At 38.1% G+C, this 18,106-nt stretch overlaps 1 protein-coding gene and 1 long non-coding RNA gene across 6 annotated transcripts in view; one reads left to right on the top strand and one right to left on the bottom strand.

Annotated features, from left to right (window-relative positions):
• LOC102081983 (uncharacterized) overlaps window positions 1-18,106 on the top strand; it is a 58,351-nt gene that overhangs the window by 29,572 nt on the left and 10,673 nt on the right. The window lies entirely within an intron of this gene.
• Window positions 4,353-18,106, bottom strand: part of thsd7ab (thrombospondin, type I, domain containing 7Ab) — a 189,115-nt gene continuing 175,361 nt past the window's right edge. For 2 of the 5 annotated variants that reach the window (XR_003222220.1, XR_003222219.1), the window contains 5 exons: window positions 17,234-17,316; window positions 14,564-14,777; window positions 11,160-11,247; window positions 10,678-10,967; window positions 4,353-6,350 (listed from right to left, as the gene is read on the bottom strand). Coding sequence is in view for 3 of the 5 variants with exons in the window: in XM_005455115.2 (XP_005455172.1) it covers window positions 6,260-6,350; window positions 11,160-11,247; window positions 14,564-14,777; window positions 17,234-17,316 (476 nt within the window). In the remaining 2 variants the exon portion in view is untranslated. The remainder of the gene's footprint in view (window positions 6,351-10,677; window positions 10,968-11,159; window positions 11,248-14,563; window positions 14,778-17,233; window positions 17,317-18,106) is intronic. The other 3 variants (XM_005455115.2, XM_005455114.2, XM_005455116.2) reach the window with 2 other exon arrangements.

Below are 18,106 nucleotides of genomic sequence, written 5' to 3'. Positions count from 1 at the left end.
CCTCCTCTTGATGTGTTAATGTTGTGCATCCTGTACACTGACCTGGAATCAAGTATGAAAAACTGCATTTTAACCCTTTAAAGTCCAGCATATTGTATTTGATACATGTGTTTTTGTGAGTTTTTGTGACTTCTACATCATCAGCGTGACTTTTTTTTCCCTCAAAAAAGATATAATTTACATGACACATTTTTAACGACTAAATTGCAGTAATATGGCTTATGTAGCAAATATGATACAAATTAAAACTCATATATATGCAGATTGAAATTTGTTATATTTTAATATGTTTTGTCTAAAGTCTAAACACTCCATTATCAAAAAATTAAAGATTTCCGGCAGTTATTTCATGATTCAGGTTTTAAAGGGTTAACACTGTTGGCACTCCATAATGGTCAAAATCCCAGCCACCTTTATGAACCAGTCATCCCTATGATCATGAAGAAATTGTTACGTTAAATTATGCTCAGGTACTAAATTATTGTTTCCACACACAGTCATTGTAAATGTGCTGAGAATAAAACTAATAATATTAATCATTTAGTCTGAACTTGGAGAGAGTTTTGGACTTCAGATTAAAAAAAGACAAAAGCAGCTGAGATCGAAGCTGGAGAGGCTGAGATATCCTAACTTTTAATCAGCAGGATGGGTCAGACTCTAAAATAATTAGATCCAGTAAAGCAGCTTGATACAATCTACAGCAGACGCTCTCTGTCCGGGAAATGCCAATGTCTTTTAAACTCCACGCCCCCAGTTTGTAGGACAGGCTATGGGTCAAAAAGTCTTTCTTGCAGCCACAGATGACATCTGTTTGGACCCACACTAGAACCTTATAATTATTCCTACTACACAAGGAATGTTTAAACGTTAACATGCTTGTGTGGATTGATACAGTTGTCGTATTCATACTGCCCGTAAAAAGGATTGGAAATGTTTCCACTGGAAGTGGAGTGAAACAAACCCACAGTGCTCATTCTGAAGTTAGTAAGAGGCTTCAGTCGGCAGACTTAAACCAAAATCATGCAGATATATACAGAGTGCTGCAGAGGGCAGATAGGAATACAAAGGGAATTTCATACTATAATGCTAAAACTTTATTTAATTAAAAGCTTCTTGCTAAACCTAACCAAATTCTGTCCCCTATTACTTACATTAAGATGAAGTGAAACCTTTCCCTCTGTTCACATGGGCACCTGAAAAACTTACTGTAAGAGCAGACAGAGCTATATTTGAATTTACATGATGGCCAAGCTGTCTGTATTGTGTCAAAGAGGTATCAGCTGAAGTTTGGGGCATGGCTGTACTTTTGAGTAATACCACGTTTGACCTCAAGATGGTGCAGTGAGTCAGAGACTCCCAGTCTGAGACATACACTGCATTAGCTCAACATTTGTACAGAATTCCCGTCACTTTTATACCTAGAAGATGATCAGAAACTGGTTAAGTTGAAAATAAAATGAGCAAATACACATAGAAATACTAGAAGAGTTGGAAGTAATTCGTAAATAAATTAAATAAAGAAATAATTCAGATGTAACTAGGAGGAAAAATCTGCCATCTTGTGGTTAAATCTTTCAGTTAATTTAGCAATTATAAAAAACAAAACAATAAAAAACAGCTGTTTCAATAATTTAAGCTACTTTTATAAAGACTGCTGTGCTTGTGGTGTGTGATGGTGTCATTTGTTGGAATTAACCTATGTAAAGAAAACAGCAAATGCAGCACTGTTGTTATTCAAAACTGTTAAAATGATGGGTAACGTTTTCCTTTAATATTTTGAGCAAATGCAGGAGACTCTGTATTGCACCAAAAATGTATTAATACGCGAAGAAAAGCCCAATTTACTCCCACTTGAGTAATGTTTGCAATTAGCTTAACATCCAGCTGTTAAAGAGAGTTACTGAGAGTTTTACACTAACAAATCATTTATGTGTCACCTGTTATTTCAGATTTATGTCGTCACTGTATGAACGGGCTCAGACAGAAGTCCCGTTCTCATCTAACTGCAGCGGAGAAACAGGAAGCTTGATTTAACCCGTCTCTGCAGTTGTTGATTTGGACCAGTTTTCTGCCTGACTTCACATTTTCTCCATTTAATGCTTCGTAACTAATATAATGTAGTTTCTCACAGAACCATGGGAAATGAAAGAGGACGGCTATTAAATTTACAAGCATAATTTCCATAATTACTTATCTCCACGAAAACACAAGACACTGAATGCACATTTTAATTTAAATAAAAGTCTTAGGAAGAAATTAATAGATTTGAAATTGTAAAACTCTTTATTTACTTTTTATTTCTGGGTTCTGGCGGACCTAAGCTTATGTTTGAGAAATTTCTGTAAGAGTTCATGCTGCAGAAAAACACTGTAATTTAGAAAGTGTGCACTTCTACCAAAAAATACTCAGATTAATATTAATCTTGTCAGAATCAAAAAATTACAAACTAATTAGACTGCTAAGAATTTAACTAAAACACACAAACATATTGTTTCTTGTTCAAGCCTTAGTTTCGTCCTTTTTTCTACATTTTCTACATTTGAACACAATGCACTATATATATATATATATATATACATACATATATATATATATATATATATATATATATATATATATATATATACATATATATGTATATATATATATATATATATATATATATATATATATATATATATATATACCATTGTTATTATCTACCCAATTTTTAAATGAGTGTATGTTTACTCAAGCATCACTTTTGATCATGAAATTGTCAAGAAAAACAGTAAAATGTAGCCTTTTGTCAAATAATTTGTCAAAGTGTGTGAATGTGTGCGTGAATGGGTGAATGACTGGATATGTAAAGCACTTTGGGGTCCTTAGGGACCAGAAAGGCGCTATATAAATACAGGCCATTTACCATTTAAATAAGAGAAAAGATTTATTGCTTTTAATGGACACAATCCCAGTGAGCTAGTTATGTGTAGTTCGGCCGCTCTGTATATACACAACTATTTGTTATATAAGATCTGATGGAGTAAAGAGAGTCATACTTCCTCAAAACAGATTACGGAGTGTTTTAATATCTTAAGAGGGTAAAATATTTACCTACTTTATGTGCCCCTGTTTCATTTCAGCTCAGTGTAAAGGTATGTTGTTGTCTCTCTGCTCTCCTCTGTTCTCTGTTTCACCACATTTCCTCATTGTTCCTGCAACCTACATTCTAGCCACCAGGGGGCAGAATAACGACGTTGGTCCTATAGGACAATGGCTTAGACCCCAGTTAACAATTCCCTAATGGGTTTATTGGCTCAGTCACTCATTTGAGGTCATGTTCAATAAAACCACAGGTGATATAAAAGGTGAATATAGTTGCCATGAAGTCCCTGGATAAGATTTATATGGGTGTCATGTTTTAGTCAGTATGACTACAGATATCTGTGTTTAAGGCCCTGCGTATGCGTAGGCTTCACCTTTCAGACCCTGAAACATCCAGGGACTGTAGGAAAATTAGCCTGTGTGGCTAAATTTGACATGTGAGAGTCTTGTTAATTAATATGCATTATCCCTCTTAAATAAGTATAAACATAAACATACATTTATCTTTTACGCAGACAAAGAGGAGCAGAGGAAAGACAGGTGTAGTAAAGATACTGTTAGAGTTGGATTCTTATTTACTTTAAGTGCAGTAAGTTTCCCAGCAAATGTTAAATTATACTTCTTTATCGAAGCAAGGCTGAAATGGTTTGTGCAGAGGATGGTGGATATTTTTGATTAAAAGAAGAGGTAGACCACAGCGAAGATTCGTGGATGTAGTGAAGGAGAACATTGGAGCTGGTGGGACAGGATGCTAGGGGATAGGGTGAGATGACCTACTGTGGTGAGCCCTAACACAGCCGAAAGAACAACAGGACCCGATATGAGCGACAGAGATCAAAATTTGGCAGGATAGTGGTCAGTGGTCAAATCTGAGGGTTTTCCTATATATTTCCATTGGACCTGAAGGCATTTTGCAAAACAGGTATCGCCCCCCAGTGGCCATTAAAAAGAATACTGGTTTGAGGTACTTTTGGAGTTTTCAGACCTAGAAGCTTCGCCCGACTGAAAGTAGAGTCTAAAACAGCTGTTGAAACCAGTGAGTAAGTTTAAGGTGGCTATATCCATCTCTTTTGTACAGTTTATGCACTGAAGTGTGTTATTGCCATTAGAGTGCTAGCAAAGGGGGATGGCTGTGATGATGGCTCTCTAATACAAAATCCAGCCTCCAACTCCTTTAACACCAGTTTTAAGTATTTTTATTTGAAGGTTTTCTTCCTTAATGAACATATAAAGAAAGTAATAAAAAAAAGGACTCCATAACTTTTCTCTTTGTGTGTTTACAACCGTGTCCGCATTTATTTTTAGTATTTCTTCCCATACATATAAACAACCTGTACAAAATGACCGACTCTTCATCTTTTTCCGCTTCTTTTTGCTTTTCTTTTTTGTTTGTTTGTCACAACATACAACTTGCATCATGATAACAACAATCAGCAATATCATACACCCACTTTGCAATATTCAAACTAAACGTTTTCTGTGCAATACAAAATAAATGTACACATACTTTCATTTTTTTCTCCAAAAAATAAAAAAATTGCTGTTATTTACAAATCCAACAAAAAGAAGTAAACATTCTCCACACCAGTTTGCTTTTACGTTGAACTCAGAAGCGTGTTCTCTTATATTAACATATTGTATACTTTTTGTTTGTACAGATTGTTTTCTTTTTAATATTTTGTCTTCGTTTCATGTGACTGAAAACAATAGAGCACCTATAATACTTACTACATGAAAAAGTTTAAAAACTGGTTCGATCCATCTACCTAACCTCGAAAGAAAATTTCGTTGTTTTTTTGTTTTTTTGTCTAAACGTACTGTAGTGTCGACGTTTGCCCCATTCAAGTATTAAACTGTATTAGAGGACTGTTAGTATTCAGTTATCGTCAGTAAGGCAGAAACGACATTTGCATGACATGAATGATTAAAATTTTGCAGTGTCCATTTTTTTTATTACTTACTGCAAAATTTGAGTGTTTGCACATGAACTGTTGTATGTAAAGAGTAAAAAAAAAAAAGTATTTAAAAAAGAACTTGTAAAGCAGGCGATGAGTTAATACCTGCTGATATCGTAGTTGCATCTGGGCAGAAATAAAGTGGTGACACCAGACGAAATCTACAAACCACAAAAGCGACTTTACTACAACCAAAAAGTCTGTTGTGAGAAATAAAATCTATACATATATTTACTTGAGATTCACACCTGTTTTGTCGAACGTGACACGTCTAAACGTCCCTTCCTGTCGCTGTTGCTTCCCTTGTAATGTTCTCATGTTGACTGAAGCTGTTCCTCTGCTTTGTTTTTTTTTGTTTTGTTTTTTTTTGTCTGTGGAAGAGGCAGTGTTTTATGGCAATAGAAAGTAGAAGTCACATGTGCATATCATGCTGCACTAATATAGTGCAATGTAGTGCCTGAAACAAAGCAAGGGTGGAGGCAAGCAGGCAGGCAGGCAGTAGTTTCCATGAACAACTGATTGCAGGCTACTCCTCCATCAGCATCATACAGATCGGTTTATCCCACAAACACAGGCCTGTGTGCCTCTGAATCAAGCCGAAAAAAAAAGAGAGAGAGAGAAGTAATGCCTCCCTTTTGTTCAAGACCGTAAAAGAGATTTGAGTCAAAACCCAGTTGAGGATTGAGAAAAAGGAATCCAAACCTTTTTATGGAGATTTTCCTCTCCCTCCTCCTCTTCCCTGCGGTGACTTTTGGCAACGTGCGAACCGTCAGAGCATCCTAAGCCTCCAGCTACTCAGCATTTTTAGGGACAAGCAGAAAAAGCGCGGGGGAAGAGCTGGAGCCTGTGCTGCCATGTTCAAAGACAGCAGGAGAGCTGGTTCTGTCTTCTGTGCCCAGCATTTCCAGTGTCTCAAACAAGTCTTTCAATACAGAAATACTGGTGTGTAGGGGGCAAAAAAAAGGCATTTCTTTGAACACGCTGGAGGTCATAATAGCTCTGCAAAAAGAAAATATTCGAGAAAACAAAAAAGGAGTGAATGAAGCTCTACTTGAAATGGTTAAACCCCACCAGTGTCTCTGCTAAGAGGATTTCCTGTCATTTCTGCGCTCCGTGACGTGTCCATTCACGCTGAAAACATCCATGTCGCTCACTGTAATGGCGTGATGAAGTGGGTCTCTGTGACAGGTGAAGTGCTGGGTGAAGCAGCTCGTGGAGGACTACATGTCCGTGTCCCCATCGTAGGCGAGAGTCAGAGGTTTTAGTCGGTTATTCTGCTGTCTCTGTCTCTGAGGTCTCTTTGGCTTTTTGCTGTATGGAAAGATGAAAACCGGGTCAGAGTGGCACTTGAAATATTCTCCAAACACAACACTGCTATCACTCTAATCATGAAGTCTTTGGGTAAATGCGGTGGCAGTTATGAGACACACAATGCAGGTGAGACGATGTCACAAACAGGGGAGGGAAAGTGTTTTGAAAAATGTAAAAGATGTCCATATGAATTGTGCTTTGCTTCCTAATTTTGATTTGTAGTTTTAAGGTTTTTTTGATAATCTAAAAAATACCTGTTCCCAGTTTTAAGCTGATAGTGAACCTTCTCAAGTATCTCTAGTCCACAAAGAAATTATCAATAGTTAATGTAACAATAGCCTTGATCTCTTTATTCTGAATCCCATGAAAATGACAAAACCAACGAGACTTCCTAAAAATCCTTAAATTATTATTTAAGACTTATAAAAACAATGTTTTAAAAGTAGTTTTTCACTTCAGTTTTTGACCCTGAACAAAGGATGCAGATATTACATCACATCATAAACTGTGTGTGTGTGTGTGTGTTTTTTTTTGTTTTTTTTAAAGTTTTTAGACAATCATGGGGATATTTGGCATAAGTAATGATAAAAGTTTTGCAACACAATCAATAAAAAAAGAACCATACCTGATTAAATGTGGCTAATTTACCCATATACATACAATTTCCTTGGGAACGGCCATGCCTTATTTTGATGACTCCCTGGAAGTCGCATTCTGACCATTAAACTGGACACTTAAATCACATTTTACTACAAGCCTCATTCACCCAATGGAGTAGCCTGATCTTTTTGGTAGAACTGGTAGATGAGCCATTCGACCTACTGAGATACCTCTGCTAGTGTTGTGTGATTTCCTTAATTTTTGGAGAAAGAGCACTGAGCAGCAGGGAGCCAAATCATAAGATTAAGGCAGGTGGTGAATGTTTGTTTTACTGTGGCTAAAATACTCAGTATGCTGGCCCAGGATAGCATGCACCACAGCTCAGGCGGTTTGCTTGAATGCAAACCACCTGCTATATAACTACCTGCTAATAATGCTTGGACACTGGGTCATATGTGGATACCAAGATCAGATTACTACTGATGATACTTGAAATGAAATTTAGGTCAGTTTGAAAAAAGCTGGTGAAAAATCGCAGAAGAGCAATTTAAGTTGTCAAAACAGGACTGGCAAACAATGATTTAAAAGTGTTCCAGAATTTAAATCAGGTATGGTTTTATTTATCTAAAATGGTTCTACTCACTCAGCATCTGATTGCACCTTATATTAGGCTTTTGTATTTCAACCATTTCATCACTGGTTCTGATATTTCATGGGATTCAAAATCTGACAAAGCTACAAAAAACCTCCAAACAAAATAAAAAACTATGAATCAGGTTACCTTAAAAACTAAAAAGCTGTAGAGCCCAGACTACAGTCACTGTGCTGGTTAACAGGTTTTACACAAACAGTTGTTTTTGTTTTTGTGAGAAATGAGACGCATACATCTCAGTTTAAAAGCACGGAGAGCTATTAGTGAGTTAATTTGCAGAGAGACGATCACATGCCCGACCTCTTCTACCAGAGGAAAAAAATAAGACACAATTAAAGCTTTTCCCTGAGCTGTCAGTGCAGCTTAAACATCAGGGTGTGTCAAAGTAATGAGTGTGTAATATTAGACATTTTCAGAAGCATCTGATATCCCATAGAGAACGGCTTTTGAAATCATTAAAGCTAATAATTAGTTCTGCTGTGTATTCTATCACTTAACTTCTTTTTTAAAAGATTTTTTAGATCTAGTTTTAATCAGAAAAAAAAGTCTAATATTTCCTCCCAAAGCCAGAGTACAAGAAATGTACTGAAATGCTTTTTGAAGCACTGAATTTGGTGAGGACAATCAGAGGAACACTCTGGGGAATTTCCTGTGAATAGTTTTTCTGATGAAGAGCTGATAAAGTCGCTGCAAAGTAAACGACAGCAAACGTTCAAACAAGCAGCAAAAACACGTCCATCAAACACCTCATCTGTAGTGATGCGTGATCACACAACAGCTGTAGCTCTAATGTTCGTTCTTAATAATAAAATCTTTTTCAGTTAAATCATTATTTAAAATAAAATGTAAGGAATTTAAAAAACTGCTCATTAAAAATTTCCTGATAATAAAAGTGACACACAGCTTGTTTTGGGCCAAATCGAAGCAAAGTATATAACTCAAGCAAAAGCACTAAAAACTGATATTAAATTTATTTAACAAAATACTGATTGCTATTTGAATTTCTTATCTTCTTATCCTACTTTATAGATTATGGTATTTTAAAGGAACACAGAGGAACAAATAAAGGGCATATGTTACTATGGTGCCATCTTTGGCCACAAGAGGGCAGCGTGACATCGTTTTATTAAACCACTTCAGCCTCGTGGAGATCTAAATCTGATTTAAACCTTGCCTGGAGTTAATACTTAAATGTCTCTTTAATGTCATCATCTCAGTCTGCTCATATTCTGCTTGGAGTTTAAACAAGATGATTATTCCCACACATTAGTATTAACCCTCGTTTAAAAAAATTTAAATGACAGAAGAATAATTTTACATGAGCTCTGAGAAGTACAATGAAAGTATATGATGGTGAAGAGCATGTCCACTGTAGTAATGTTATTTTTAATGCCATTTTTTTAAACATTTGAAGTCTAACTTGTTTCTTTTCTTTTCTTTTCTTTTCTTTTCTTTTCTTTTCTTAACAAGTATTCACACATCCCACTAAATAAAAAGTTAAGATTGTGGCACATTATTTTTTTAATATATCACAGTTTTGTGATTAACGCAATCTCTAAGCTGAGTTTATGATATGCATGGATAAATCTGTCCTAACACAAATCAGCTGTAAAATAACTGCATTTATTCAGCAGTGCAGAGACTTTAGTATTTCTAATTTCCTGTATTTCTGTGAGGAATCAAATATTTTTACTCGTTGAACTGTTCAGTTTTTCATACAAACATGTAACAAGCTTATGAAACAGGTATGGATTTAAATTCAACCGTGTATTAAGAAAATTAGCATTATTTTTGTCCATGTCTTTATTTGAAGTTGGGTTTTGTTTTGTTTTTTATCTTTTTGAGCCCTTATTTTAGTTTTTTAAACTATGAACTATAATGCATGGGTATATAATGTAACTTTATTGTCTGGGTCAGATTGAAAATAAGTTCAGAAAAGCACAATACAGCCATATGGACATCCTAGTCTCATAAAAATAGCATTAATGCAGATGTTATTATTTATTTAAGCTGAGTAAAATGTTTTTCATGACTACTTTCAGTTTACTTTTGTAACGATGGTGTCTGTAACGATCGTGGCTTACATTGTGTGAATGTAGCCGCTGTAATGCTTTTCTTTTTAATTGAAATCCTGATGTGAACAGTTGAGCTGAGTGTTTTTAATGTTGCCATCTTGGTGTTTTAAAACTCTATTTTTGACTTTCCAAAATAAGCATTGTATTGTATTCACTAAGACTTGAATCTGGAGCCTTAGAACAAAAATTGAGTGTTTTCCGAGGTCATATAAGAACAGAGCGAAAGGTTTTTCTCCCAGAAAGTTTCAGTTTGTGTCTTTGTACAATCAGAGGAGTCGCCTCCTGCTAGCTGTTAGAAAGAACGCAGGCTTAAGGCACTTACACCATCACTTCACTCTTTTGACCTACAAGCTACGCCCGTCTACACCAAGTCTGTGGGTGGTAGCTGTACTTCTGAACTTTGGTCAGAGTTGACCTTTTCTCTGCAGTTTTTCAGTCTAAGCTGACTGCCTCCTGGCTCTTACTTTTTGTTGAGTGTACAGACACAGAAGTGGTTTCAAGTTCTTATTTAACCTCTTTACTCTCGAACTGTCTTTTGGGATTCATGTTTAATATCTCTTCGCTATTTGAGATTAGCTGGACCTGATAAGTATAAGCTTCATCATTGAACAGGAAGTCATTAGGTTGTTACATATGTTACATACTTTGTTACTAAAAAAGTGATGTCATATGGCGATAGTGGGCTTACTTTACAGCATACAACAGGGTAACCTGTAATCAAACACCAATGTTTCGTGGACTCTTTCTCTTGTCCTAAACAAATGGTTGACATCACGTGGGCTCTGTCATATATCATTTAGAGAAACACTATGGTTTGCAATCAGCTGTAATTATAAATTGGATTTGTGATGTGTGTAGATTTACTTGGAGTGCGTGATTATAATTAAAATGAGGCAGTGGGTAGAGAAAAGGTCAGGGTGACTTAACATCAGTGTGTCTAAGAGCTCTAAAGCTCTCTACGAGAACTGAGAGAAACACATTCTGGGTGGTTTGCCCTCACCTGGACCACCACCTTCACTGAGCCAGTCAGGCAGGACATGTGACACCTTGACAAAGGTCACAGGGAAAGCTCAGGGACTTGCAGGTACTTATACTGAAGGGTGTGTCGGGTGTGTCGGGGTGGGAGTGAACCCTCCACATCCTCTTTAGCTGCTGCTGCTTTGAGCTAGGTCTTGGCAATCAGGGCAGGTGTAAGTCATCTCATGTGCATTTTGGCCCATCCACACTGCCGTCCCATTGGCATCAGACTCTTGGGCCTTAAGTGAGCGATGCACCTTAGCACAGTAGCTGCTGCTCTCACATGGGAAGGGCATGAAGCAAGCAAAAGAAGTAAAGACAAAAAAACCCCCAAAACCAAAAACAAGAATGATGTGAGGGAGGGGACTCTTGAACTCAGAGTGGGTGGGGGGTAAAAAATGTTAATAGTTTCATGAATGAGGATGAGGAGGATGATTATAGGGAAGATTAAACTCATCAACTCACCAAGCTAGGTATATCATAGACACTATGAATATGAGGAGCACAAAGGCTCCAGCTGCTACACCATACACCCACATCTTCAGCTTCCCATCTGTGGAGGAGGAAGCTCGTCAGTTTGTCTGTTTACACTTTGACATGGTACCAGAAGCCATTAAAAGGACTCTGTGAAGATTTCTGCAGTACTTTATAACAATTAGGGACACACTGATCCAACCTTTTCCAGTTCCAATATGATAGAGAGACACCGGCTCAGAGTATCTGCCAAAACAGTATTGATCCTGTGACAAATTAATAAGCTATATTCCTCACTCTGAGGACGAGACCTGGACTCATTCTTTTATGTGTAAGGAAATTTAATTTAATTTAATAGCCTAAATAAAAAAATAATATACTTTTATTCATCATGCACTAGTCTCCCTTCAGCTCACTGTGAGAGTCATTACTGTATATTGCTGTGATTTACAGCTGCACCAGCTTCTGCCTTCCCAGCTCTGATGTGAGTGCATCACCTCACATACAAACACGAGCATCCTGAGTGGAGTAGAGCTGACAACTACTACTTCTTTTTGCTGCTTCCTTTAGAGGTCTCCACAGTGGATCATCTGTCTCCATCTCGCCCTCTCCTTCGCATCCTTTTCTGTCACAGCAGCCCTGCGTCTCCTCTCTCACTACATCCATGAATCTTCTCTATGTTCTTCCTTTTCTCCTCCTGCCTGGCAGCTCTATCTTCAAAACCTTTTGTCCAGTATATCAACTATCCCTCCTCTGTCCAAACCATCTCAGCCTTGCCTCCTTAACTTAACAAGTGAACTAATAGTAGTCGACTTTACCACACTGTGTTATATTATTGTATTAGTAATAAAAGGTTGCCAATGAGAAGATAATACAGAAAGCATTGTTGATGTTGGAGCTTTTCAGTCGTGTGAAATCACTCAACCACAGTTTGAGGTGAAATATGTCTAAACTGGTGATGCTTTGCTGTTACTGTTGTAGCTCTCCTGCTAACAGCTGCTGATGTGTGGTGTAGTAATTGCAGACAAACACAGAGTTATTGAACAGACTGACCCACTGTCAACAATACCTGATCCCGCTTTTTGAATTAGGATTGGACTGATATAACTTCCGATTCAAGTATTGGATCAGTGCATCCCTCTAATAACAATAAATAAATAAATCACATAGCTTGTGGTTTACAGTGTAATATCCTAAGAGTCAGATACTTAACTGTGGGCATAGTGGAAGAAAACAAGGCAAAAAATACCGGGAATGAGAAACCAGCGGAGCATGTTGTTATCCATAAATGGTGCTCTGTGTATTTTCTCAGGGTGCAGCAGCTTTTGTCAGATGGGCAGCGAAGAGCCAGAGCCTGACGGTTAAATGGGCCAGGGGCTGATTTCACACAAGTGATCTGTGATCATTGCTTACAGACTGCAAAGTGTACTAGTGTCCATTTCCCGAACTACTGTCACTCGCAGTCATGTAAACATGTTGTTTCTTATTTTTTTTTATAATTAGTAGAATGTGTCAGAAATAATGGAGTGGTAATTTATTAACTCTGCAGGGGGTATCCAGCCTCCAGAATGGTTTAGAGTACAAAACTACCTCACTGCAGAGACACTAGGACTGGTGCAAATGTAAACCAATAAGAAATGGACTTAAATAGACAGAAATCTTAAATGAAATCTGAATTTTTCCTTTATAGAGACAATGTCACAAACAGAGCTGGAGCCAAAATACATCTCAGCACTGTAAGAAATTATTTTTAGCCAGTTTAGTCATTTCATTTAGAATAACAGATATTTTGTCAGATTACATTTTGTTAAAACTTCAAGAAGTCCAGTCGTTTTCTTTCCAAGCTCCTTAGACGAGCACAACTCTGACGTCAGACCAGAAAACCGAAGCTGGCACATACAGGACAAATCAGTGACGCAGTGGGGCATTATAACTGTCAAACACGTACTCATCATTCTTTTCTTTTTCCAGCTTACAGTCATGTTTATGCAATGTCATTAGTACCCTGTAAGTACTCTGTGTGTACTCAGTAAGTATGCGGTACTTGCAGAAAATGTTAAAGCGTAGATTTCTCAAACATGCCCAAGTGCTTTTCTCTTGTTCCCAAAGTTGACCTGATTCATGCAACACAATCACACTGCAAATCACAAGCTATATAATCTAGTTGCATCTTTATTTATATCTTACTGTAGTGAAGTATAACAGCAAGCATTGTATTGCAAAACAAGCATGCATATGGAAGATAAACAATGCAAAGGTTACTGTAAGTGATGGTTTGTGGATGTGGAAGTGTTTGCTCCTGACACACTTTAACTCAATCTGTTCTGCGCTCTCGCATCCTAAATGGTTCTCGCATGCATCATCAGTCACAACGCTCCGTGCAGACGCCACTCTCAAACGTTAATGTAGCGGAATTCAAGAGCAGGTAGGAAAGCTTCATCAGTGCGTCCGAAAGGACTCGTGGAATATTACATATGTCAGTTTTATTTCATACAGAGCTGCAAGTACAAGCTAACATTAATTCAGCACTGTCAACACTAAATCCGCCCCAAACATACTGAAAGTAAAGCACGTCCTGCTGTTGTCATGTGAAAACCTCTCAGCTTTATGTCTTAACTTCACTTCAAGGATTATGTGGAGCTCTGTAGGTTGGAAAAAGTCAGACGCTGGACTCGGGAATCTTTTCCCTTCAGCCACACTTGCAGAAACTTGAAATATAGGAGTTTTTATTATTCTCTGCACATTCTTTACTTTACAGATACATGTCTACCATCACTGTAAGTGAAGGCTTGCTTTGGAAAGGATGCGATTGTTGTGCCTACATTCGCTTTTCTATAGAAAGAAAAGCTTGTAAAGGAGCACTTTAAGTAGTTCCAACACATGGCATTTAAAAGATTAAATGGGGGGGCTGTTATGGTTTTTCTTATTTTCTGTCATATCACTGTATGATGTCAAAGATGGGGGGAGTTTTCATTATTAAAACCAGCTCTGGCTGTGAGCACAGCAGCCTCAGACATCTGCTGTTTAGATGTTTGTGAGAAGCTGTCAATCAGAGGAAAACTGGCTGAAAGTGCAGGTGGCCTCAAAAGAGGAACCAAAAAGGTTGTTTTAAGACGGCGGATGAACTGAGGGGCTAGACAGAGGCCATGTATGAGATAAATACGGATTATTTTGACCTGTGAAACATACAAAATTACTCTAGTAGAGTCCAAGAAATACAATATAGAGGTGCGAATGAGCATTGGAGATGCCTTTTAAAGGTTTTCACTTGACAGCAGCAAAACAATTGTATTCTCCTTGCATTTGTGATGTTTCTTAACACTGACGATAACCTGTAGTTTGGTAAACAGTGATATGAATCTGCATAAGGTGTGATCAGTGTGTGATGGTCTGACCTGGTCCATAGGGCTGGAGGTACCAAGTCCGCCCGTTGCGTCCGGGCTGGATGGTGGTGGGCAGTGTGGGGTTAATGGCACGACTGGTCTTCACATCCCCTTTCTTGTCCCCTGCTGTGGGGATCTCCAGGATGGGGATGGGGGCACACTGGTCCAGCTGCCCAGTGGATGACAGCACTTCTGTGAAGCCCTCCTCGCACAAGCAAATACCAGCCTGCAGGGGGCAGCGCAGATTCATATATGATTTAAACTGGAGTGACAGTACAGAGCTTGGAGGGATGTTAAACAAGCTAACCTGAAAGTGAATTAATTCATGAGGAGTGTTCAGAAGAGTCCTGACTGGTATGGCAGCATGGCCGACCTGTTACTGTTTGAAGACAGGTTTAACTGCTGCACTGAGGCCACCATGTGTTGACATTTCTCATTCATTTACAGTCAATCAAGATAAAAGCACAAGCTTCCAGACAAATCGAACCATTTCAGAGCTGTTTCTGACCTGCTGTAGCCTCATTCCCATATACCGTATTTTCTGCTAATGCCTGTTTCCAATTCAGCAGGAACAATAATAGCCTGTACTGCAGATGGAGGACCATTTAAGCATTGCTTTGCACCCAGAATCACATGCTGTATGTTCACCGAAACACTTACAGTCACAAGTATCACCCAAGGTTGGGCATTAACCCCTTAAATCCAAGTGTATCATATTTGATACATTACTTTTTGAGAGCTTCTACATCATCAGTGCTAATCCCCCTCCCCGGAAAAATCTTAATAAATTGCACAATTCACTTTTAAGCAATAATTTAAAAAAAAGACAGATGTAGCAAATATGACAACAATTAAGAATCTCATATGCAAATTAATATTTAATTTAAAATGTCAGAAGGTTCAATAAACACTATTTTAATGCCTTGCTCAAAGGCATTTTAAATGTGGTAAATAGCGAGGGCTCCTAACTGATTTCTCCAGCTGTCACCAACTTATTAACAAGATTTAAACTTGTACTGTGGATGTGCATGATTCGCCAGCTAGACAATTAAATGTTGCTGCCCTCACTTGTCAGCAACAGAAATACTGCTCTGTTAATCTACTGTAGTTATTCATGTTTTTTATTAATGCACACAAAGTAGAGAAAGAGAAAACCTGCAGAGCTCAGTATTATAATGTCAAAACTGAGCATTTGTATGTGAGCTGTGCTGAGCAAACTGGCAATGCATAAATGTCTTGTGCATAGACGTGTGGAAGGAAAGAAGGCTGCTGCCGTCACTGCTAATGTTAGGTTACGTTGCCAGGTGTAGCTAACATCATGTGTGTGCAATGGTATGCACAGTGGCATTTGAAATAAGCTGTGAAGGCTGTGATTAATTCCTCTTAAATATACCTGTGATTTGTGTACAGACAAAGTTTAACTGCCATTAGATTTTGCTTACTCTGGACTGTTTTCTGATATTTATGGTGTCAAACTGTGTAACACTTGACTATGTTTGACCCTCAAAGTCCAGTTTTATTTGACTAGTGTAACTGGTGCGTACGGTACTGTAGCATGCCCTGCTTGAAGAGGTGGGTCAGGCCACAGTGAGGTCAGACACTTGCACACCTAGTGCGGTCAGCCAAGTGTGGAAGTCCGATGATTTCTCAACAACTGCTGGGTCTGTGAAATTCGCCTTAAGTAATAATGTATGTGAGAGGACAGTTTCTCACCAATTCCAGAGCAGCTCCAGTATGGCCACGTAAAAATCATGAAGTTTGAGATGCTTGGACAGACTGAAGTGTACTCAGGGCTCGGATCGTTAAGCGCAGTGTGAGCGCAGGCCAGCAGGAAAGTGGGGAAGGGGTGCAAGGCAACCAAGCCTAGTGTGAACACAGTCTTTCACTTGGCTGGTCAGATATTTTGTCGAGGTGTAATTTCATCGTTGTCTTGGACGCTGCAGTTTGTTACACCACTGAACTGCCTTCATCACACACAGAGGTGTTTTTGGTATTTAGTATGCCCTCACTCATATTAACAGGGTTACAAAAATATAAGAAACACCTAACAGTGTTATGTAATCCAATCCCACAGCACAACAAACCTTCAGAGTGACCATAAACACCTGTCTGCAAAACTGAACATTATCACCGCGATGAAGAGAGGATTTACTGTACGACTGTTGTCTTACACTGCATTAGGTTTTAGCTGAGTGTACCTAATAAACTGTGTGAGTGCAGGTTTTTCATCCTCGTCTGGGGATTGAATGGGTGACCTCAGAAGTCCTGACCCTGCTTCTCATCCGATCGTTTTGACCCGATTATTCAGCGGTTACGTAAGGCGGCTGGCTCTACGAGCTACTACAGCTGGTAACCTGCCTTCATTGCTAGGTCAAGAGTTGTTTCTAAAAGCTATTCAAGCCTGGAAAATGGATCACTCTGTGATTTGCCAGCTGCCGTGTCTGTGAGACAAAAACTTATTTACATGATTTTGATGAAGTGCAGTTGAAAGACACTGTGGAGCAATGGGTTTTACATCTTCCTGCTGCTATCATTTTATTCCCTGCTGCATTCAAATTCAATTCAGTGTGTCACAGTGTTTGCACAGACTACCATTCATCCAGGGAAGCTGTGCTTTAGGGTTTAGGAAAATTGCTCTTTTATTTTTGAGTTTATTGTGATATGAAGATAAAATCCACTCACCTCGCTGCAGAAAGACTTTGGCATGAGGCAGGGCGGGTCACAGGAGCTGTTGTCCTCTGGAGGGTTCATTGGAGGACAACCTCCTGTGAAAGAGACAACAGCATGAGATTGAGTACATTTTTTAAAATACGATCACGTGAGCATAATCGGTTCGTCTCCATGTTTAAAACTTAACACTTGGGGTTATTTCACAGCATGTACTTTCATCTGCAATAATAACTCAGTAAATCCAATGTTTCCAGGTTTATTTTAAAAACAATTTTATGTGTTGATGTGTTAAACGGAGATGAAAAGCTGTACTGGCTTGCCATCGCCCACCACCTTAGATCAATATAGAAATAAGCGCCTAGTTTTTTTTCTTCAGTTATATTTCTGACATTTTGTATAAATTTTACCTCCTACATAAAATTGCCACCAATGGTTTAGGCTTAGAGTTGAGCTTAAGAGCGGCTGCAACCTCCAGTTTCTCACTTTAAAGAAAAATTCAGCTGCCCTATTTATTATTCACACTACTGTAGGACAGTGTTTTCTGATCTTTTCTAGCTCGAGACCCCTTTAAAGAAGACTAAAGCGTGCTTGCAATCCCTTGACAACAGTTTGATTTCTTAAGCTCAAACATAATGTAATTTTAATGGGTTTTTTCATTTTATTTATAGACGTGAATTTGTCATTTAATAAGAATACATCCAGGAAGTTATAATCAAACAATTTAAATATAACAACATCGGCACTTGAGAAGTTGCAGTTAGTTTTTTTAGGTTTTATGCTATAAAAAAACACTTGATAATAAAATCATCAGAACAAATAATGATAAATATGATCATTAGTTGCAGAGACTCCAAAAACTAAAGACAAAAGGTGAAAAAATATGAC

The sequence above is a fragment of the Oreochromis niloticus genome, linkage group LG11 (genome assembly GCF_001858045.2).
Source record: "Oreochromis niloticus isolate F11D_XX linkage group LG11, O_niloticus_UMD_NMBU, whole genome shotgun sequence".
In the NCBI taxonomy this organism is placed as follows: Eukaryota; Metazoa; Chordata; class Actinopteri; order Cichliformes; family Cichlidae; genus Oreochromis; species Oreochromis niloticus.
This window is presented reverse-complemented; position numbering and strand designations above follow the sequence as displayed.